The sequence below is a fragment of the Arachis stenosperma genome, chromosome 9, assembly GCF_014773155.1.
Source record: "Arachis stenosperma cultivar V10309 chromosome 9, arast.V10309.gnm1.PFL2, whole genome shotgun sequence".
Classification (NCBI taxonomy): domain Eukaryota; kingdom Viridiplantae; phylum Streptophyta; class Magnoliopsida; order Fabales; family Fabaceae; genus Arachis; species Arachis stenosperma.
In genome coordinates, this window is record NC_080385.1 from 121,572 (window position 1) to 144,625 (window position 23,054).

Genomic DNA, 23,054 nt, shown 5'->3' on the forward strand with positions numbered 1-23,054 from the left:
TAAAATGATCTTGAATTCTATTAACGATAAAAGTTCCACATATATTTTTTAAAAACAGAACAAAATTAACCAAAGATGAATCCAGTCCATCTCTATTAATGGTTTTCATTAAGGTGGCTAACGAAGTTGCTATTGTGGCAAATAAAGGTGCCTATATGGGATTCCTTTGAGATTGTACTCTTTAGATTTCCAATCGTACGACCAAATGTGAAAGGACAAATACGTCTCTAATCTTTTGCCTAGCAGATATTTAACTTTGTAGGAAATAAAAAATACATAAAACTTTCTGACTTTCTTAAACGTAAGATACCTAGATCTTTCTGTTCATTCAGGTTCGTGAATTATTATTCTACAAAAGATATTTTTTCAAGTAATTTTTTTAAAAGATTGTTTAAAGAAATAAAAATAATTTTATATTTAAATATTTCATATAAAAAATATTTTTATCTAATAATTATATTTGTATATGATAATATAAAAAATAATTTTTATTTAATGTTAAAATGTTTTTAAGTAATTTTTTTTAAAAAATATATAAATTATAATTTCTAATGACACTAAAATATCTTTCCTATATCTTTCCTCTCAAACTTTTTGGGAAATGATTTGGGTATTATTCTTCTTTTGCTTCGGTAAAGGGGGAGGGATAAGGAGAGCAGAACGGTAATTTCCATTTTCACAGAAGAACACCCTGGCTCGCTCGCAGCTCTTTCTGAACTACCGTCATTGCTTATAGGAAAGCGGAAGAAGATGACTGACGTGGCAAGTTCGGTGGTCCATGAGGTTTTGGGACGAAGGGTTCTCGACGTGGATCAGCCAATCGTTGATTACATCGTGAACGTCCTCGCCGACGACGACTTTGATTTCGGACTCGATGGCGAAGGCGCCTTCGAAGCCCTAGGAGAACTTCTTGTTGCCGCTGGCTGCGTCGACGATTTCTCCGAGTGCCGCACGGTCAGTCCCAATCAAAACCACGATGTCAATTTGTGCGTGTTCATTAATGATTTTTTTTTGTCGAATAATTCCAAGTGAAATTGGTATAGGTGTGTAGCAAGCTGACTGATAAGTTTGGGAAGCATGGTTTGGTAAAGGCGAAGCCAACGGTGCGAAGTCTTGCGGCGCCGTTTAGGATGAATGAGGGAATGGATGAAGGGCAAGCTAAGAAGAAGAAGCCTGAGCCTGTTGATGGCCCTTTGCTCTCTGAACGCGACCGCATGAAGCTCGATAGGAGAAAGAGAAAGGAAGAACGCCAGAGAGAGGTTCCAATTGAAATTTTCTCTCTTCTTGTATTTAACTTGATGAATTTTGTTGATATGTCTGTACCTAGTAAGCCACAAAAACCTTAACAGCTGATGAGGTTTTTCCTTAGGTATGTTTGATTGGGGGTAAAATAGGTTTGGAACAGTTATGGATGAATTCCACGTGTAAAAATACGGACAAAATGATTAAACTTATCCATGAATTTGCTACCAACCCCTGAATAAACAGACCCTGAATATAAATTTTTTTGTACCACAAAGGGAGGAAAAAAGAAAAGAAGAGTGGATAGCTGGTTGATCACTTGCAGTTCAAATATTCATTAGCTAGTGGTATTGTGTTTTTGTTATGTACAGGCGCAATACCAAATGCACTTAGCAGAGATGGAAGCAGCACGGGCAGGGATGCCGGTTGTATGTGTTAGGCATGAAGGTGTTGGTGGAGCAGCTGTGAAGGACATTCATATGGAGGGCTTCAATATCTCTGTTGGTGGCCGTGATCTCATTGTTGACGGTTCAGTTACACTTTCCTTTGGAAGGCATTATGGTGATTGCTTGCTTCTTGTCCATTATTGTGAGTTTCTGCAATCATGAACAGGAATTTGATTGGTGTTCCTGATCTTTTTCTTTGTTTTCGTGGTGCAGGCCTTGTTGGAAGAAATGGTACAGGCAAAACTACTTTCCTCAGGCACATGGCTATGCATGCCATTGATGGTATTCCAATGAACTGTCAGATATTGCATGTGGAACAAGAGGTTGTTGGTGATAATACAACTGCCTTGCAGTGTGTTCTCAATGCTGACATTGAACGAACTCAACTTTTGGAGGAAGAAGCTCAATTGCTTGCCAAACAGGTTGAATAGTTGAATATACTGTTCTGTTTAATCATGTCTCCATTCCCCTCCCCCGTCCGTATTGTGTTGTTTGTCTTACAAGTTGTTATCCCCTTAAAACTGGACAACTGATGATGTTGTGGCTGTTTGCCAGAGGGAACTTGAGGAGAAAAGTGGACAAAGCAATGGGGAGGTTCATAAAGATGGTATTTCGCAAAGACTTGAGGAAATATACAAGAGGCTTGAGTTAATTGATGCTTATTCTGCAGAGGCACGTGCAGCATCGATACTCGCGGTGAGTTCATAGGTGAACTAACATGTATTGCAGTTTATTGAAGATTAGAAAGCTCTGATAGTCTGATTTGACTTATTGAGAGTTTTTATTATCTTATTAACCATGTTGAAGCTTGTAAAATTCTGAACTTTGGTTCTTTTTTTTCTTTGGTGAACAAAGATACAAAACGGAAAAGAAAATGGAAATAAAAAACCTAAAGAAATAAAAAACTAGGTTCCTAAGGACTACAATCACTCATCATAGCCGAAAGTATCGAATTATTTGGGCAAAGCCACTCCACCATATCTGAAGCTCATTGAGCACCTCCTTTCGCCATTAGTCTACAACTCTATTAGCCTCCTTTGAATCAGACCAAAACGGACAAGCCAAGCTTTTCACTGCTTCAATTAAAAAGTGTCTTTGATAATAGCCTTCTCTTCATGATCATATGGCACTTTCCAACTGTTAGCTAGAAAGAATACCTCTACAGAGTTAGTTTCGCAAACGACATTCTTGAACCGAGCCTCCTAGGCCATTGTCAATCCCCTCCAAATAGCAAAAAGTTCAGCTCTCAGTATACTGACACTTGGAACTCGGCTAGAACACCCTCTCAGCCCATTACTATCACAATCTCTAATCAGACATCCAAATCCAACTCTTCCAACATTTTCAAAAATGCTCTCATCACCATTTGATTTGACAAAGAAGCCATTTAGATACATGTGTCACTTAATAAGATTGTGATCCCTGCCTGACCCTACATATTAGTTTCGCGTAATTATGGAGGGTGGACATACTCCCTCTCCCTCCCTCCCTCCCTCCCCCCCCCCCTCTCTCTCTCTCTCTCTCTCTCTCTCTCTCTCTCTCTCTCTCATATATATATATATATATATATATATATATATATATAGCAAATGTCCAACCAAAATTTTCTTATAAAATGGCTTGTATTTAATTTTGGGTGTGCCCTAAAATTACTACAAACTACAACTAAGCTTTGTCCCACTAGGTGACAAGCTACATGGATAAAGCTCTGATAAATCAGTGCCCTATCATGTCTCATGTAAATCAGTGCCCTAAACAAACTACATGTGTAAATCATTTATTTTTAAATCTCTTATAGTAATTTTCTTTATAGTTCTCTTAGATCTTCCTCTACCTTTATCCATAGGGCTGCAATTGTTTGTAGTAAATGTAGGTAACGGGGAATGTTTTGGCTTTTGTTAAGTATCTAAAGAAAGTGGGAAACCACATCTTAAAAGCTAGCTGATAAGGGGGAAGAACCACTCTCCTTATATACAACATCAAGCACCCCATACTACCCGATGTGGGACTTTGAGCACCCCCATAGTACCCAAGTCCCTAACAGCTTATTGGAATTGAAAATTGCTGGGGTGTATAGCTGCTACTGCTTTTAATGTTCACTTTTTCTGGAATCTTTTCTTCATATTTAAGTCATTGATGTAGTCTTACATTTTTGTAGGTTGATCCACATTAAATTCACGTCTGTCTCGCTTCTACTTATTTGTTGTTTTGAACACTTGGCAACAATGTAATTGAGTCTGATAGGATCAAGGAACTAGCAGAATTAGGGGGATTTTATTGTTGAACTAGGGATTGTAAATCAGAATCCTTTATTGGAGTACACTGTTGGATCTAACCAACTCCGGAGAGAATTTTCCTCTCCTGAACTAACACACTGAACAGAATTTTATAATTAACTAAAAGCTAACTAACCCCTAGCATTTATAGGCAGCAGCTAGGCCTAGCACTACTGCTCCTAAACCTGCTGAACTAGCTTAAAAAGACCAACAAACAGCCATTCCGCAACAATTAGGAATTAAGCAGTGAAAAATCAGCCCATCAACTCCTTACCATTCCTCCTATAAACCAAGCCAAACCTGTTTCTATCAGAGTCCCTGAAAAATTTGTGAAAATTCATTATGACATGAAAAGAATTTATTTTTGTGCTTAAATGATTTTCACTTTGCCTTATTAATTGGATAATCAGTTGTCCAGAATTGTTATTGATATCAACTGTATTTTCAGGGTCTTAGTTTCTCTCCTGAGATGCAGAAGAAAGCAACAAAAACTTTTTCTGGAGGATGGCGGATGCGCATAGCTCTTGCTCGTGCACTGTTTATAGAGCCTGATATATTACTTCTTGATGAGCCTACAGTGAGTCAGCATTCTATATTTTCATTCATCCTGGAGTAATAAAATTTCAGATTACTTACTTTATTTTTATTACAGAATCATCTTGATCTTCATGCTGTCTTATGGCTTGAATCATACTTGGTTAAATGGCCAAAAACATTTATCGTTGTTTCTCATGCCAGGGAGTTTTTAAATACGGTAAAATGTTGATTTTATCTTTATATCGTTGATTTTGTATTTTCTTCATAAGTTGTTTCTCTAACTTAATTTGTAACTTACCTCAGGTGGTTACTGATATAATTCACTTACAAGCTCAGAAGCTGACTACATACAGAGGGAATTATGATACTTTTGAGAAGACACGAGAAGAACAAATCAAAAACCAGCAAAAAGCACTAGAGGCAAACGAACGTGCAAGATCTCATATGCAGGTATCACTTTTTCTGTTTCAAGATCTCATAAGGTAGTTTGTTTCTTTTTGCTTATTCTTATTTATAATTCTAAATAATAAATTACATTACATAGATGTCCCTTCATTCGTGATATGAGCTTTATATTCATGGTCTTGCCATGAATAATGTGTTTAGTAGTTTACACACGACTTTATTATTTACTTTTGTCTTGATGCTTTGAGGTGGGGGATCTGGTGATCAGTCTAAGTGGTCATTTAATACTTTCTGCATTAATATGCAAATTTATACGATAACTACCTTATCCCAGTACATGGTGCAAGTTTGTCAAATTATTCTATTAAATTTACTGGATAGGCTAGTTTGTGTTAACCGTTAAGAGGAATTTGAATAGCAAACTATGATGGAAAACTATAGCTTACTGTATGTTTGCAATGCTGTATGGAAATTCCGTTCCTCAATGTGGTTTCTTATATCAGTTTAAACTTATAATTTTTTTAATTGAACAAAATTTTGATTATTTGACTTCTCAATGTAACTTTTTATTGGTTGTATTTGATATTTGAGCTGTGTTGGTTTCTGTTTTTTTCTACCAGTCCTTCATTGACAAGTTCCGCTATAATGCCAAGAGAGCATCCCTTGTTCAATCCAGAATCAAGGTACTTGATAGCATCTGTTTTTTAATTACCAATCAAATGCTCAAAAGCTTCATCAAACACACACACACACACACACGGAGAGAGAGAGAGAGAAAGATCTTATGTGGTTGGTTATTTGAAGCTTCTAATTAAATCACTAAAATTGAAATTTATTTCTTCTCTGAACAATATTCCAGGCTTTGGAACGAATGGGCCATGTGGATGAGATTATTAACGATCCTGAGTATGAACTGCTATTTTTTTTTCTTTTTTTTTTCTCATTAAATAATTCTCTTTCAAGCTGTCATTAATTATGTTTCATCTGGTTCAATATAGTTACAAATTTGAGTTCCCCACCCCAGATGATAGACCGGGCCCACCCATCATAAGCTTCAGGTAGAAGAGCATTAACCCTTCTTTAACTCACATTGTTGACAAAAGACATCTATACATAAATGAATCTGTGACACATGATTGGCCTATCTCTAACCTTATTTTATTATCTTTTCTGCAAAATTTTACTGCAGTGATGCATCATTTGGTTATCCTGGGGGACCCATTCTATTTAAGAATTTGAATTTCGGCATTGACCTTGACAGCCGTATTGCAAGTAAGAAGCTTCTCCATCCCTATGCATGACTTTTCTCCCCTTTCTTTTGAATCCTTGATAAATTATTGTATCATTGTAATTCACTATATTATCAGCCTATATTAACATAGTTTACTATTCATATTTTGTAATGAGTGTAAATGGGCTTGAGTTATGTGATGAGTATAATTGAGTTAGCCTAATAAGTAGAAGTCTACTTTGTAGAAGTAGAATTAGATATTAGTAGAAATAGTATAAATAGTATTGTGTGACGCACCACAGCAACCAAGAAGTTCAGGGGCAGAAAGGAGAAATTACCCCTTTCAAATAGACGTATTACATATAGGAGGAGAGGCAAGAAAACTAAATGAATGACTGATGGAGATCGCTGTGCTTTTAGGAGTTAGTTAGAAGGGAGAGAGATATAAATAGATGTAATTAGCAATTGTGGGGAGATGAAAAAGAGTGGAGTGGAATTGGGGAGAGAATTGGCCGAAAGCCAAATTATCATTTCTGTTCCTTTTTTTTTATCACAGTTATTCAATACAATCCTCACTGAGGAATTATCACACTGATATTCTCTTATCTGTGATTGTACTTTGTTCTTCTACTCTCTGTTTCTATCTTCTATATTCGCCATATTATCTATTTGGTTATGCTATTCTACTGTGATAGAAATTGTAATGGAATATGTTGAATTTATTGAAGGCTCTCGTCTGTCTGGATTCTCTTTTCTCTATTCTAATTTTTTATCAATAATTCTATTCTTCTTAGTTATATTCACACTTATCACACTCATATTCCTATACACATCCATATTACATAGAAACCATTAGTCATCATTTCCTCTCCTAGCTTACGTACAAAAAATCCAAATGTTCTATTGTAATCACTAATAGAGCAAGCTATTGAAGTCTAGAGTAGTAGTTAGTTAGTATAATAGAGCCAGCTAGGATAGGACAGCTGTTAGTTACAGCTTCCATAACTAAAGTATGAACTATGAAATGACTGTTCAGATTTTTCTTATCTTACACCACAAGTTATCTCCTCATTGTATATCAGCACTAATCTGTGCTTAGCTCATTAAGGACATACGTTACACAATTCAAACCACCATTGCTTCTCTTTGAACTCTCACTTTCCTTTTAATCACCGATCTTAAATTCCTACCTATTACATATTGATGATTGCAGTGACTTTTATGATGCCAATGCATGGTAGATATGCCAGCCTGGTTGCATCTTTTCTTCAAACTTGTCTTGAATACATGTGCCCTACTGCTGTGTGAGATAATGTTGTTGAAACTAGTAAAGGACTGCCACATTGGTTGTCTCATGTTATAAAATATAAATTGTACCCTTTGTTTTTACAGTGGTTGGACCAAATGGTATTGGCAAGTCGACCATACTCAAATTAATTGCTGGGGAACTAAATCCTAGTTCTGGGACAGTTTTTCGATCTGCTAAGGTAAACTACTAAATCTGCCAACACTTTCATCATTGCAAGTCAATTGTTCCTCACCTTCATGTCATGCTATCTTTTGCTTTCATATGTGACCCCTCTAATTGATGTTTTGTGTTAGTGCACTATATATTTATTCATCCATGATAATTTGGAATGTCAGCTGCCGAGAAGTACGCTTCTTTATTTTTCCAATTATATACAAATTTAAACTAGTCTACGCATGATTTGCAAAGCTAATGTTGGAAAGATAAATAGACTTTGATATGCAAGGACTACATATTATAAGAATGGCGATGTCTCTCCTTTATGCTCTCTTTTCGTCATCATTGTTTTGTCTTGTTTTGAAATTTGGGTCATTAGTTATGCTTGCTGCCTGTCTGTCTGCAGGTTCGTATAGCAGTGTTCAGTCAGCATCATGTCGATGGACTGGACTTATCTTCAAATCCTCTTCTGTATATGATGCGCTGCTATCCTGTGAGTACTTTATAAAAACTGCTGTAATGTTTTTCTTCAAGAGTTTAACTACTATTTAGTTGTCATTTGTTGACTGAGCGATAGTTGCATTGAATTTATTTTCTGGTAAGAATGAAAATCGTTAAATGCAATTGTTATTGAAATGTTGGGAAGAATGCAAGGATGTATATGATAATAGCTGCAGTTGCATATATTTGAAAAGTGATCATTTTCAGAAAACTAATGACTTTGAATTCCAAGGGCACAATTTATTTATTTATTTGTTTATTTATTTATTTATTATTATTATTATTATTATTATTATTATTATTATTATTATTATTATTATTATTATTAACAATAAGTTCTACACATTACGATGTACATTTTTTAGGTACTTGTATTAACAGATTTCCTTTCTGAATCTTGTGCAGGGCGTTCCAGAGCAGAAGCTTCGAGCTCATTTAGGATCTTTTGGTGTAACCGGAAATCTCGCACTTCAACCGATGTATACTTTATCAGGTATTATCACTTATTTTGGTACCTGTATCTCTTAAAAAGATTCTGAATATGGTGATATTCAAAAAATGCAATAAAAGATGCTAGGACACATTGATTGTTCAGAGTGGCTATTGATATTTTCATGCACCTTGCAATTATTTATGTTTTTGGCTTTTCTGATTGCTTTTCTAGGGGGTCAGAAAAGCAGAGTTGCATTTGCTAAGATAACTTTCAAGAAGCCACATATAATATTGCTTGATGAGCCATCCAATCATCTGGTAGGTTCCCTGTCTCTCTTACGTTGATTTTTTCTTAGTGGGGTTGCTGGATAGCTAGCTGCTTGCTATATTTTTTTTAGAGTAATTACCCAAATCAGTCTCCAAGAATTTTAAAAGTGGACATTTTAGTCCCTAAAAAAAATTAATACACAAATCAATCCCAAGGTTTTACTCCAGCAGACAAATCAGTCCCCTGTTTATTTTTCGGCAGAATAATTATCCAAAATCAGTCTCCAAAGATTTTAAAAATGGACATTTTAGTCCCCAAGAAAAATTAATACATAGATCAATCCCTAACTTTTTCTCTATTAGACATAATAGTCCTCTGTCCAAAAAAAAAATTTATTATTATTATTATTATTATTATTATTATTAATTGCATAATAATATTACACCATAATTTTTTGAACAAAGTAATAATAAATTTGTCTGGAAAATGAACTGGGGATTGATTTGTCTGTCGGAGTAAAACTTTGGGGATTGATTTGTGTATTAATTTTTTTTGGGACTAAAATGTTCGCTTTTAAAATTTTTGGGGACTGGATTTTGTAATTACTCTTTTTTTATTTTTTTGATTTTGTTGGAGGAAAGTTTGCTGAAAACATTAGTTATTGTTACTAATATCATTATCATAAATGATTTCGTTGCCATTGTGGCCCTATTTTTCAACAGTTAAAAGTATCGCTCTAATAGCCTATTTGTAAACAAAAGTTTGTGGGTTAATTGTTCTTTACCTCTCTAAACTTAAGCCCCTGAACTTTAAAATTGTGGTAATCAAGCCTTTGAACTTTTGCAAATATGCGGATTGCTCACTATTAATTTTTCCATCAATTGTTTTTGTTAACAAAAATAGCATTTACCATCTTCTAGGGTGTCAGTTGCATATTTAAGAAAGTTTAGCAGGGAGATTTGCACATAACAAGAAGTTGAAGCATATATTGCACTTATTTTGAATAAAATGCACATTTAGGGAACTTTATGGGGTTTATTTGCGCATTCTTAAAAGTTTAGGGGCTAAAGTGCATATGGCATATAGGCTGCGATTGTTTACACTGAAACACAAAATCGTGTTTGACAGAAGAGACATGGACAGAAACAATGTGTCCAGAGACATTGAGTTAGTGTATTTTGTGTCCATTCTGATAGGAAGGACACAGAAACACTAACAAGGGACACAATTTATTTTTCATTTTTTCTTTTATTATTCTTGTTAATTTTTCATAATTATATTTTTTATTATTATATTTTTCATCTCAAATTTTTTAATGAAAAAAAATGAGAATAAATTGAATTTTCATAATTTGTCCTAGTTTATCCCCAAACAAAATACAAGAACACAAAATTTTGTGTCTCCTCTTGTCCTGTCCTGTTCTCAGTGTTTTGTCCTGTTCTATTCTCAGAAACAAATGCAGCCATAAAGTTCAGTAGCTAACTTTTTTTTCCCCCTTAAAAACTGTTCGGTAAAAATGAGTCCTGTTTCTAGATAATGATCAAAAAGGTTGTGGTGCAACCTGCATCATGACTTCGACAAAATATAAACCCAACATTGACTGCAAGTATATGATGATGTAGGACTTGGATGCTGTTGAGGCGCTAATTCAAGGACTGGTGATGTTCCAAGGAGGCATTCTCATGGTATGTTGAGCTCACTTCTTGCAATAGTATATTTGATGTGATAAGAGAACAAAGTGATGTAAACCCTGATAAATGTGTTTTGGCAGGTGAGTCATGATGAGCACCTCATATCCGGAAGCGTGGAGGAGCTATGGGTTGTATCCGAAGGAAGAGTGACGCCATTCCAGGGCAACTTCCAAGATTATAAGAAGATACTCCAATCTTAGGAGAGTTATAATAGTGCAGTTTCAGATTATGGTTTAATGAAGTGAAGATTGGATTTCTGCTGTTCATTTCAGCCCTGTTGTACAATTTTGCACCTTACCTTTTCAACAACTATGTACAAGCTACATTTTTGTTTCTGCTTTCAAGGGAAAAATGGGGGGAAGTTTATTAACGGAGAGGACAAGAAGTTGGAGTAGAAGAAAACGTAAGATTCCATGAAACTGAACCTTGTAGCATGTAGATGAAACATACAATTTTGCACTTTACTTTTTCGATACCTATGTATAAGGTAAATTGTTTTTGCTTCCAAGGAAAAAGGAAATTTTATTAACAGTAATACAAATCAGAGTAGAAGATCCCATGGGATTGAACCTTGTAGCAGTACAGATTTTTCTGCTTATTTAAACAAACGAACAAAATGGAATTGAGACTTCGAAGTCCAATGATAATCCGCAGCGTCACATTATATTGATGAGATCAAATTTAGCTCGTTACCAAGAAGAAAGGGGAAGCTCTCAATGAGGGAAAACTCAAAATTCATAATTTTTATCGTGTCGTTTTACATCATATCCTGTTTATAGTGAAGCTGAAGATAACATTTTTTTATTGTGTACAAGCTGAAGATAACATTGTAGTTCATCCAATAACCGACTAAGGCCTAAATCGACTAAGAAAGGATACCCCATCATTACTAAGAATAATCCAACTAAGAAAAACATCCTGCCAGCACAGTTTCTTAAAAAAGAGTACCATTATGCATCATAATGATCTAGGCCCTTATATATGCAAATCTGAATAGAAAATCAAAATGCTCTTGAAATTGAAGTTATTGGAAACTACACAAAAATCACAAGAAAAAGGACAATAATTCCAACTATTTCTGTTATCATTTTGAATCACTTAAATTTGGCTTCATCTTAGGTCTCCAAGTCACTTATTCATGCTGCATTTGGCTACTCTTAAAGCTGAAGAAGGATGGTCCATTTTCGCAATTCACATTCAATCTGATTACTCTTGGTCTTTTCCTCCGTGGCTAGTTTAGTCTTGCAAAAAAGCTGCTTTTTAGTCTTTACTCTTTTTGCTCTAGCTCTAGTCATGGACCATTTACACCTTATAGTTATTTAGTATCTTTGGTGTACATTGAATTCTCATCGGGAAGAACCTCCAGTTTGAAAACGAAGAATATGAAGGGTAATTTGCAAAATAAAATGACAGATGCTACGTGATTTACAAAATAGAATTGTATGTTGACAATTTTGGCTAAAGTAAACAGATGCTTTTACAAAAGGTTAACGTCCAAAAAGAAAAAACGTCTAAATACCAAAATTTCATGTCATAGGATAAGCAATACTTCTTTCATTGAAATATGATAACGCAACAATAATTAAAAACCACTATTGAATACCAGTATATTTATAATTATATCTATATACAACTACATAGACCCTATGACAACCAAAATTCCAAGATAACTTGTTGAATTAACTAATAGCAATAGACAATATGCTCCAAAAATCATTTTGGGGCAAGTTTTATGTATCTCCACACTAAAAGCTTGTGGCTACATCAAGAAGTGAATCATTGTTGCGTTTGACAGATTCCAACACATTCTTTGAAGTTTCAGTGACAACTTCACTGTTAATATAGTGATATCGGCACACTGGCATGTAGACATCAGAACCAGCAATCAGTTCAGTTTGTGTCTCTTGTGTCTTCCTGAGAGTGAAGAAAGCACGCTTGCAGCATAATTCACATCGAGCTGTCAACTTGGTTACAGTATCAGCAAGCGGTATTATGTGAAGCACAGAACCAAAGCTTTTCCTGAAGAACATAGATAGGAAAAAAAAAGGTTTGAAAAGCATCCAGATTGGGAACATTTCCAGCGCAGTAAAAAAAGGTACTGAACACAACAACAATTAGAATATCTGCATAAAGTACCTCAAGTAATCACCATCCAGGCCAGCAACAATCACAATTTTACCATCTTCATCAGCAGCCTTGCAGCAGAACTCATATAGGTCCTCAAAAAATTGAGCTTCATCTATACCAATGACATCCAACTGCATCCAAAATACTACTAACATTCAGCCAACATTACATCTAGCTAAGGGTATCGCTTTGCTCCTCTATAAGAGAACTAAATTACTATATCAACTATGCAACTATAGCACCACAAATTCAAATAAGCAATATACCCTAAGCAATAGTCAACTGTAACATAATGAAATATCAAGACTACCTTTCGATAAGCATCATGACCATATTTTTCTTGGAATGACATCAGATCTTGCAATGCCCAACAAGGAAATCTAATCCCATCATGTGTCACAACCGAGTCAATGGCATATCTTGTATCCTTGCTTGATTTTAACATAGCCACGTTTCTTCACAACATAACATAATTTAAACATAAAGAGGAATTAGCCCCCAGCAGAAGATTCTACAAATCACTATCAGATCACAGTTTTTCAGTTTAAAGAGTACTACTCTTCCTTTTATTATTCGTTCCAAGAGAAAGATATTACGTGGTGAAGCATGTATAGTCAGCAGTAACGGAAAAGGAAGGGATTCCCCACCAAAACACCAAAGTTTCATTGTGATAGCCATTGATACCACTTCAGAGGCGGGGGTAACAGAATTCCCACTCAGATTATCTCATTTCAAGTTATCAAAATTTTCCAGCCGAGTAGAGCAACAAAATAAAGATACTATTAAAGACTTCAAAACGATTGTTAAAAACCAAAAAACGCACAGCCCATCCAATAATTCACTTAAACAGAGCATGTTAGATTCATTAATACCTGCCATTGTCAACTTCGGATTTGATACGGCGAAGAAGGGAAGAAGTTTTTCCTGCAAACATGGGACCAACAATAACATGGACCTCGCCAGAAGGGTAACGATCCTTGCCGGAGATAAAGGGAGTTGGGTGCTTGAAGGAAGCCATTGAATGAATCGAGGATGAGAATTAAAGAAGGATCTTTGATGGTGAATGGTGATGGGTAAGTTTGGGGATCATGGATTGAACATTTATAGAGAGAGTGAGAGAGGAACATCTTTTGGGCGGGATCTATGAAGGTATCGGTGGTTCACTGGCTTGGCATTTTGATTTTTGGGAATTTGAAAAGCCACTGAAATTTTGGAGGGAATAAAGAATTTTGAAAGACAAGCGCAATTTGGAGGTAAGAAGAGTACATGACACGCAAGTGAAATTGTTGATTAAAGACGGATTCGAATTTTGGACATTTAAAATTTGAAAAAGTTGATCACGCCATTCAATTTACCTTAGCTTAGACTACGTTTGGTAGAATATTAAAAATAAAATGAAAATGAAAATAAATAATAAAAAAATTGATTTATCTTTATTTTTTTATACAAAATTTAAAAAGAAAAAATACAATAATAAAACATATAATTATAAAAAATTGATGTTGACAATAAAAAAAAGTTACATCTCTATCTATGTGAAAACTCAGGTAGAGTCAACTTCATATAAAGTTAATAGCTGAAAGTCGTTAGATAAAAATTTAGTCAAATTAGTCAAATCATTTAACAGCTCTCATTATCAACTTTACGTAAAGTCGACTGCATTTGAATTTTCACGGTATGTATTTATGTCTGAATTGTCATATGCTTATTTATAAATAAACGCAGCCTTATATATACATACATTAATATAACGATTAAAATAACACACCCCTAAATTAATTTGCATCGTTGCCTTTTTCAATCATATCACCTATTAACAAAAAAACCACGCTTACAAGAACAACTACATAATCAAATCCTACCTACTAATATTCAATGGTGCTTCTAATTGTCACCTTCATTGAATGTAGATTTCAACGTTCTTCATACTTTATTAATAACAGCAGAACTCTAATACTAATTCATGCATGGCAGGAATAAACCACAATACTCAAGTAAAATCCTTTCTCTCCTTTTTTTACTACATAGGCGGATAGGCCCATTTCCTTTTTTAAGTATCGAACACTCGAACAAAACAAAATGTGATCTAGAAGGCAGAAGCCACCACCCGGAGAGTGGATTAAGGCAAATATGGATGCTGCTTTTCGAAAGGACTTGGCGGAAGGTGCTACAGGCGTAGTGATCAGAGATAAGTCAGGAAGATTAATCACAGGGACAACTGAGAAAATTGTAGCCTCGTCAAGTCTAGCAACAGAGACCTATGCCATAAGGAGTGCACTGAATTTAGCAAAAAATTTACAAACGGAAAAAATATTTGTTGAATTGGGCAACCTTAGAGCAAGCATTGAAGTCGAAATAGATCCTATTCTTCAGGACATTCAATGGCTTGTGGCTTTAATGGCCTCTGGGATGGTCCATTCTCATAGTCCATATCCAAGAGACATCCAACCTCCTTGTTTGACGTTCAAGAAAGGACCGACAAATACATCAACATGGAAGAGACTGCACAGTTACGAAGAACTCATCAGAACAAAAAAAGTTGGTCAAAGCTATAACAAGAAGGATCAAAAGAAGAATGACGACTACACTGGTTAGACTGAGAGGTATCACTCTTACACCCCACTAAGAATATCTCTTGTTGAAGTTTATAGGGACATTTGTCAAGTGAAGAAGTTACCACATCCACGTCCAATCAGAAGCAAGAAAAGAGGCAACAGGTTGAAATATTGTAAGTATCAACGCATATATGGCCACCACACTAATGATTGCTATGACATGTTATGAAATAGCTTGCGCGAGATGGAAAGCATGATAAATACTGGGAGTCCGATAGGAGATTATATTGTCTAACAGAGGTAAACGTTAGAGACTGTTTTATATATTCTAAAACTTGGGAAACTAAAGTGTCGGATATTAAAATTCCCAAGTATTCATTTAGGTAATGACTTGTTATCAGAAAGTTGCTATAGAAATTACACGACGGTCATAATCTCAATTGCAACAAAAGTAAACAAGGGAACTGAAGTCTGAAATAGAAACTTTGATAGCACCTTTCTCCTTTCATCCTTCCCACCTCTCTTGATTCCTCCATATACCATCAACAATCCATCAAGTTCTTGAAGCTCTGGCTGCATATATCAATTATTCAAAGTTCAAACAGAAGTGAAATTTTCCCCCTATAATAGAACCAACTGTAGCAGCACTATGAAAAGGAATTCAAGTTAGTCACTTACGTTACTAAAAAAAATTAGGCCAGGACTTACCAAAATGGCAGAAATTTTACACACAAGAATCTCATATAGAATGATTCAGCATCTACACAATAGGTCTTTCGTAATTGCTTATTTTCCATTTTAATAGATTCCATGGAAACCTACATTACTATCAAAAGGAAGCTACTGAAGAATTTATGAAGAAAGAAGTTTAAATAAAAAAACAAAACAAGGCTAGATAGTTGAAATAATAGTGTGTGAAGAATCAACCAAGAATAACAAAAACCCAAAGGTGAACTAAAAAAAATGATCTCATCTATTCTTTTAAATCATAGATGCTCATCCAACTAATTTAGAAGCAGCAAATACAATAAGCAAACAAATTAGTAACACTAAGACTACACCAAAAGTGGAAACTATATCCTACATGAAATGGCTAGGATTTAAAATAACCTTAATGATATACTATAAGTTAAGATAATCAAAGCAAAGCTTACTTTCACAGAGGCGGAACCAAGCTTTCAGCATAATCTTTCGGTTGGAACCACAATTCTCGTCTGGGAAGTGCATGCCGTTCTACTCTATCATCTTTGAAATCATAGTGAATTACTGCTATATCTTCTGCGCTTAAGATCACCACAACATCACCATTCTCAGACATGCAGATGGGCACGAGTGGAAACACCTCTGATACAAGGAAAAAGTTATCTAGTTGAAGATGCTCATTTGTAACATTGAGCAATAGAGTCCAAGATGTCGCATTTCCAAACTCCTTCATTTGCCACAAAACAAAGTTGGTGGTGTCGTAATCATGACAGAGGTACAGACAATCGTTCAAAACCCCAAGAACAGGCGTAAGTATGGGGCGTTCATCAAGACCATCAGGGAGCGCAAAATGTTTGTATGTCTCTTCCCCCAAATCAAGAGAAACTATCTCCACTTGATCAAGAGCGGTGACATCTTCCCATGCATTATCACCCTCGAAGTTGCGCAACGCCAACCAATTAAGGGTGCCAGTTATATATATTCCATCATTTTTGTTCCTAATTCTTCCTGCAATTGGAAGAGCAGGGAAGCTTCCCTTGTCTCTCCAACCAGAATCTCCCATTGTGTAAACTTTCACCTGACATTTCTCAGAATCCTTTTCAGCCTCCAAACTCGTGATGAGAGCCACCACCTTGTAAGCTTCATTTTTGTAATCAAAGCCGAAACCTAACTCTAACGACACAAAGGAATTGCAGTGTAAAATTGGAGATCTTCCAGATGCAATTCGTGTTACCGGGTTCCAAATCTTGACCCAGAACTCATCAGTGGAATCCTCCGACTCCCAAATAGGGCCAGCGAGACAGACCAAGCCATGGCATGTACCTACAACCCAGTAATCATCCATTATCGGGAAAGAACTGTATTCGTAAACGGCTGACAGGCGGAAATTAAGCAAAGAAGGAACGGAGCAGGGGACTGCAAGGATCATATGGTGTTGAGGATCATGCAAATCTTCTATGGTTAACATGAAGTTGGCGCCTTTCGGTGATCTGAGATATTTCAGTTTGACGAACATCGGGCTGGAGATGAGGGAGTTCCAGGAACGGCAGACGCACTTGAACTGCATGAGGGTTTTGAGAGGAAGCCATAAGAGGATCAACATTATCACATTCTCAGGGAGGTATGGTGGTTGCCGCAGCTGAGTGGGGGGACGACGACTCTCCATGAGCAACGCCGATCAGATGAGTGTTCCTCTTTGCTTTTTCTCGTTTAGGGCACACTGTACTCTTTAGCAACAGCAGCAATGTTGGCCGTCGATTGTGTTATTTTATTCCAATCTAACAGCTGGAAAGCCTTGGCGCGAAAAAGAAAAGAAACATAATAGAGAGCGGGGGCCGGGGGTGATTGAATTGTGAGATGGCGGCGAGAGGCAAAGGGAGTGTGAGTTTAGAGGGACAGAAAGTCATTCTTGTTCCGTACATGGAGTCCCACGTGCCCAAGTATCACTCCTGGATGCAAGACCCTTCCCTTCTTGAGGCTACTGCCTCAGAACCTCTCTCCCTCGACCAAGAGTATCACATGCAACTTTCCTGGTCTCAGGACCTTAACAGTTCTCTCTTTCTCTCTCTCTCTCTCTCTCTCTCTCTCTCTCTCTCTCTCTCTATTTTTGTTGAGCAATTTAGGGTTTATGGCTGATTCTGTTCATTTTTTTTTTTTGCAGAGGAGACGTTTATTGTACTCGATAAAGATTTGCTTGTTGGAAATTTCTCTCATGGGGAACCCCATGTTGAAGGTATCTCTCCTGTTGATTTTATGACCTTATCTCTCTCTGTTTCTTCTTCTTCCCCTCTTTTCTATTTCAGTAACCGGAAAATTTGGGAATCTTTTGGAACCTAAGAAGAACAGAAAAGAAAAAGTTCTTCTTTTACTAGCTGTTATTCTGAAAATCCTCTTTGTTCAAAATTTTCTATTTCTCCTTATATTCTGAATCTTTACTCCCCTGATCCATAATGCTTTTCTCTATCATTTATTTTATTGTATGAATATGAATAGTTTCAGTTTTTGCAAAATAGAACTTGCTTTGGGTATTTAATGAACAGGTAGCAGGGTTTGTTCAATATGATTAAGGGATGCAACATGATTTCGATAAGGATTTAGATTTGATTATTCGACTTGGGGCTATTCAGATTTTTAATTCTTTAATCAGTGTATGAGCATTAAAACCTGTTGTTGGGTAGTAATCTTGTGAACACCGCCATCCTTCTTGCTTCCATTAGTTTCAACTTGCAATCCTTATGTTAAATATTCGTGTATTCAACTTGTTCAGTTGAACAGCAATTTAGTTAGGGTAGGCTTGCAGCTACATGGGAAATTTTCTTGATTCCAAGTAATTTGATTAGATTGGAGACTAATATATGCTATATTGCAGCCATGGTTGGTGATGTAAATATCTTCATGAATGACTTGGATAATCCTCACATGGCAGAGATTGAAGTAATGATTGCTGAACCAAAAAGGTAAAAGCTTTGATTTTCATGCCATAAACTAGTTTTTAACATATTTGGTTCACGGTTCACCAGTGTTTTTTCTAGTCCTTTTTACTGTATGTTTCATAGATAATTTCTTATTGAAAATGAATGCCATTCGTTTTTATTTTATGTTATAAAAAAATAATCATAAGGAGATAACATATTCATCCTAGAAATAGACGGCAAGTGATTAGTTTCCTAAACTTTATATCCTGGACCAGTTTTGTTAGAGGGCCAAACTGTGTTTTGTGATAATGTGACTAAATTACAGGTTTTTCTAGGGACAAATATGTTTATACCTCGAATTTTCAAGGATGAGATTGTAGGGTTTTTTTTTTCCTAATAATAATAATTGGTGGTGTAACTGTTTAGATGCTGAGGAAATTTAGAAATTTTACTAGCACAGCCAGCTAAAGTAGTTTCTTTGGAGCCCCATTCTTTATGGCATCAAGTTATTAGTAGTAAGTATGGCTTGAATGAAATGGTTGGGAGGCTTATATTGCTATCCATATGCTACTCATTCTGATTCTATCCCCTGGAAATTCATTTCTCGTTTTTTTATTTTTCCTACCTCCAAACCTGTGCTTTCCTTGAAGGTGGGTGATTGTTCTCACTTTCACTTGGAGGAGGATCATCATGTAGGTGCTGTCTTTTATACTAACCTTCCTCATCTATATCGTCTATTATTCTTGCATAACTCTCCTATCTAGAATTTTTATACTGTATATGGTTCTTCCTTTTCTTGGAATTTTTACCTTTACTGGTAACCTAAATGTTAGAGAATCCTTTGAGAGTCACTTTATTGGGTCTCCTTGAAATTGCTCCTTTGTCATCTAACCCTGAACAAAGGTTGTGTTAACTTGATATATTTGGTATGTTTAGTTGTAAATCTTAGATCAGGTTTTGTTGATTACTTTTGCTGCTTTGGGAACAGTGAAGGCAGAATCTTTTTGGCAATATCCAGTATATGCCACTATATGGTCTATTTGGTTGGACCACAATGTAGATGTTTGGCCTCGTTTGGTGTAATGCTTATGATCTTTTTAGAGTTCTTACAATATCAGAAATTCAGAATATTGAGAGATTGGAAAGCTATGCTTCACTTATCTTCTGACACCATTTCTTTTTTCTTTTTTTTTTTCCCCCTGTAAGGACGACATCCTAACCTTCCTTCTTATACCATTCTTTACTCTGTGATATTCTTTTATCAAAAAGAGAAAAAGATACCCAGAAAAAAGTTAAAAGCGGTAGGCATAGGAGAATATAGGTGAAAACAAGTTAAAATGGGTTTCTTTGAGTTAGGTAGATTACATCATTTAGTTTATGGATTTCTATTAGTATGAATCTGCTTTCCTCTTTTAAATTTGCATCCCTAAAACTAATAGGGGAATTTGTTTCTGTTCTGAAATAGCTGTAGTCTACTCTGGAATGGTTCTGGTCTATTGTCAATATACAAGCATTTTCTCTCGGTTGCATTTTGATAACCTTTGTCCTGTTGGTGTATAGTATAATAACCCATCAGACCAGAATAAAATTTTAGAAACTGTATTATTTCTTAGTTATATCCTCTAACATCTTTACATCAACTTTTTGTTTATATGATGATCATGGAAGTTTTAACAATAAAAGCCATTTCTGGTCCTGAATTTAACAGCAAGGTTTTCGTTTTGATTTCGTCTGAGACAGCCAGTATTAAAGCTCATCGTTCTCTTGGTCTTTGCTAGCATAGCCGTGGAAAAGGACTAGGAAAGGAGTCTGTTCTGATTATGATGGCCTTTTCTATCGAGAGCTTAGGAATCAATGTCTTTCGTGTCAAAATTGGAGAATCAAATGAAGCATCCCTTAACCTATTCAAAAAATTGGTGTGTATGCTGCTTTCTCCATTTTTCGTTTTCTTTTTCAGATTCAAATGGTTGTTATAAGTTCTATTTAGATTGACTAAGCTCTTAATTGCTTTGTAGGGTTTTGTGCAGACTTCATATAGCAATATCTTCCGTGAGGTGAGCATATTTATTACTTACAACTCCCTCAGCTATCAAATAATTGTTCAGTATTGAAATTTCATTTGTTAACAACTAATTGGCCATTTAGAACATTTATGCACATTAATTATCGTTTCTGAATTATATCCCTATTCAATAACATGAATGGAAAAGTGGAGGAGGGAGACATTGGTTGAATAGGGGGAACAAATAATTAGGGAAATTTTTTTCTTTTTCTTTTTCTTTTTGACAAAAGAATTTCATTAAAGTGAGAAGAGAAGGACCAAACGTTATAATTGCTGTTATGATTAATTGATAACTTCGTGCATTTATGTTCCTGTACACAGTGTACATTAGAAAGTTTCTTTATTATCTTTTTCCATTCTTTTTTAAATGTTTTTTTATTTACAGGTAACTTTGGAGTGGCAAGTATCAGAGCTCAAGAATGAAGAGATGGCTGGTTTGTCGGCTACTATGATTAAACATAAATAAATGTTACATTTCAGATCATGTTAAATTTTAATAGCGAATGCCAGATATTCACTCCTCCTTATATGACCTTCCCCATTAATCGTTATTTAGTGAGATGGAGGAGGGTTTTCAAGCCTTTCTATGGATAATGTCTCAGTAACACTGATACAATTGAGTCACAAATATTAAATTAGGGGATCAAATTAAATAAATTGAAATTTTGGGGACGAAATTGAGCTATGAATATAATTTTAAAGACTAATTTGAGTATTAACTCCACATAAATATACAAATGTGTAAGCTCCAAACAGCTTGAAAATGCTAGCAATATTAGGTGATGGTGCAAAAATTAAATCCAAATAAAATATAAAGTAGATTGATTATTGAACTGGTAAAACTAGTGAAGTCCAAAAAGATTAGAAATTTCTAAGTTTAATTTTGGTTGAATTAGATATAATAAAATAATATAAATGTATATAACATATGTCTATTTATAAAGAAAAATGATGGAATAAGAATGGAATGATGTGATTATGTGAGGACTATTGTCAGCTCAATAAAATATCTGGAATGATGGGATTATGTGTGGATTATTGTCAGTTCAATAAAATATCTACTGCCAAGTCTTAATGATTAGTTTGATCAATTTCAAAGAATTACATGTTTTTCTAAGATTGACCTGGGTTTAAGATACCATTAATTAAAGATAAAAGAAGAAGACATTCCAAAAATTATCTTTGGTATTCGCTACGAGCATTATGAGTTTTTAGTAATGTCCTTTGTCTTGACGAATGCACTAACAGCTTTCATGAATTTAATGAACCAGGTCTTTAAACCTTTTTTAAATTGTTTTGCTATCGTCTTTATTGATGACATCTTGGTATATTTGAAAAGTACTACAAAGCATGGATATCATTTGAGGATTGTATTGCAAACCTTAAGGGACCATAAGCTTTATTCCAAGTTCTCTAAATGTGAGTTTTGGCTCGATCACATGATATTTTTGGAGCATTGCGTATAAAGAGATGGAATGATGGTGGACTCAGAAGTTTGAAGCCATTTAGAAGTGGCCAAGGTCTACTATGGTAATAGAAATCCGTAGCTCTTTAGGATTTGCTTGCTACTATTAGCGATTCATCAAGGATTTTTCGAAGATTTATACGCAATTAACTAAGTTAATCCAAAAGAATGTAAAGTTTCAATGATAATAAATTTGTGAAAAAAGTTTTCAGACGCTTAAGACTTGTCTAACCTCAACAACTGTTCTTAATTTACCTTTTGACTCTGAAAATTTTTTAGTTTTTTGTGATGCATCTCGGATAGGACTTAGATGTGTATTGATGCAGCATGGTTAAGATATTGCTTATGCCTCGGACAACTCAAGAAGCACAAGCAGAATTATCCAACTCATGATTTGGAAATTGTAGCTATCATTTTTTCCTTAAAAATTTGGAGGCATTACCTTTATGGTGAGACCTGTGAGATCTATACGAGTCACAAAAGTTTAAAGTATATTCCAACAAAAGAATTTAAATCTAAGACAATAGAGATGAATGGAGTTGCTAAAGGATTATGATTGTTCTATTTTATATCATCATGGCAAGATAAATATTGTGGTGGATCTCCTTAGTATGAAGTCTATGGGTAGCCAAGCACATATAAATAAATTAATTTAATGTATATCAATATAAATTTATTAGAGATCTATTAAACCAACATCCATCATTAGTTATTCTAAACATTCTTTAATTTAT

At 35.2% G+C, this 23,054-nt stretch overlaps 4 protein-coding genes across 6 annotated transcripts; 2 read left to right on the forward strand and 2 right to left on the reverse strand.

Annotated features, from left to right (window-relative positions):
* The first annotated feature begins 621 nt into the window (after positions 1–621).
* Positions 622–11,122, forward strand: LOC130948714 (ABC transporter F family member 3). Its single transcript, XM_057877558.1, has 18 exons — positions 622–954; positions 1,044–1,259; positions 1,614–1,803; positions 1,902–2,110; positions 2,244–2,384; positions 4,413–4,541; positions 4,617–4,718; positions 4,805–4,951; positions 5,527–5,589; positions 5,766–5,812; positions 5,905–5,964; positions 6,096–6,178; positions 7,530–7,624; positions 8,009–8,095; positions 8,509–8,596; positions 8,768–8,853; positions 10,426–10,488; positions 10,575–11,122. The coding sequence occupies exons 1-18, from the start codon at positions 751–753 to the stop codon at positions 10,692–10,694; spliced, it is 2,130 nt and encodes a 709-aa protein (XP_057733541.1). The 5' UTR covers positions 622–750; the 3' UTR covers positions 10,695–11,122.
* Positions 11,123–12,076: 954 nt separating this feature from the next.
* Positions 12,077–13,688, reverse strand: LOC130951371 (thymidine kinase a-like). Its single transcript, XM_057880021.1, has 4 exons — positions 13,494–13,688; positions 12,932–13,076; positions 12,631–12,752; positions 12,077–12,513 (listed from the first exon to the last, which is right to left on the reverse strand). Exons 1-4 carry the CDS (start codon positions 13,637–13,639, stop codon positions 12,240–12,242), a joined length of 687 nt encoding a protein of 228 aa, XP_057736004.1. The 5' UTR covers positions 13,640–13,688; the 3' UTR covers positions 12,077–12,239.
* A 746-nt stretch (positions 13,689–14,434) lies between these two features.
* Positions 14,435–17,544, reverse strand: LOC130951147 (F-box/kelch-repeat protein At3g23880-like). 3 transcript variants are annotated; one of them, XR_009073847.1, is made up of 4 exons: positions 16,331–17,544; positions 15,672–15,749; positions 14,953–15,123; positions 14,435–14,879 (listed from the first exon to the last, which is right to left on the reverse strand). XR_009073847.1 is itself a non-coding variant. In XM_057879775.1 (2 exons), exon 1 carries the CDS (start codon positions 17,542–17,544, stop codon positions 16,333–16,335), a length of 1,212 nt encoding a protein of 403 aa, XP_057735758.1. In that variant the 3' UTR covers positions 15,144–15,749; positions 16,331–16,332. The 3 variants fall into 3 exon arrangements, 1 of the variants encoding a protein (XP_057735758.1); XR_009073846.1 differs by having other exon boundaries at positions 14,435–15,123; XM_057879775.1 differs by lacking the exons at positions 14,435–14,879; positions 14,953–15,123 and having other exon boundaries at positions 15,144–15,749.
* A 144-nt stretch (positions 17,545–17,688) lies between these two features.
* On the forward strand, positions 17,689–21,545 carry LOC130951148 (GCN5-related N-acetyltransferase 9). The gene is made up of 6 exons (XM_057879776.1): positions 17,689–17,928; positions 18,040–18,111; positions 18,748–18,835; positions 20,577–20,709; positions 20,809–20,847; positions 21,241–21,545. Exons 1-6 carry the CDS (start codon positions 17,736–17,738, stop codon positions 21,319–21,321), a joined length of 606 nt encoding a protein of 201 aa, XP_057735759.1. The 5' UTR covers positions 17,689–17,735; the 3' UTR covers positions 21,322–21,545.
* The last annotated feature ends 1,509 nt before the right edge of the window (positions 21,546–23,054 follow it).

Coding starts and splice junctions, on each gene's coding strand:
- LOC130951371 (XM_057880021.1), bottom strand. CDS start 13,639: ATGGCTTCCTTCAAGCACCCAACTCCCTTTATCTCCGGCAAGGATCGT. Junction 12,753..12,931: donor GTCATGATGCTTATCGAAAG/GTAGTCTTGATA, acceptor TTTTGGATGCAG/TTGGATGTCATTGGTATAGA. Junction 12,514..12,630: donor CTGGATGGTGATTACTTGAG/GTACTTTATGCA, acceptor TATGTTCTTCAG/GAAAAGCTTTGGTTCTGTGC.
- LOC130951148 (XM_057879776.1), top strand. CDS start 17,736: ATGGCGGCGAGAGGCAAAGGGAGTGTGAGTTTAGAGGGACAGAAAGTC. Junction 18,112..18,747: donor TGGGGAACCCCATGTTGAAG/GTATCTCTCCTG, acceptor GCTATATTGCAG/CCATGGTTGGTGATGTAAAT. Junction 20,848..21,240: donor ATAGCAATATCTTCCGTGAG/GTGAGCATATTT, acceptor TTTTATTTACAG/GTAACTTTGGAGTGGCAAGT.
- LOC130948714 (XM_057877558.1), top strand. CDS start 751: ATGACTGACGTGGCAAGTTCGGTGGTCCATGAGGTTTTGGGACGAAGG. Junction 4,719..4,804: donor CCAGGGAGTTTTTAAATACG/GTAAAATGTTGA, acceptor AACTTACCTCAG/GTGGTTACTGATATAATTCA. Junction 10,489..10,574: donor TCCAAGGAGGCATTCTCATG/GTATGTTGAGCT, acceptor GTGTTTTGGCAG/GTGAGTCATGATGAGCACCT.
- LOC130951147 (XM_057879775.1), bottom strand. CDS start 17,544: ATGGAGAGTCGTCGTCCCCCCACTCAGCTGCGGCAACCACCATACCTC.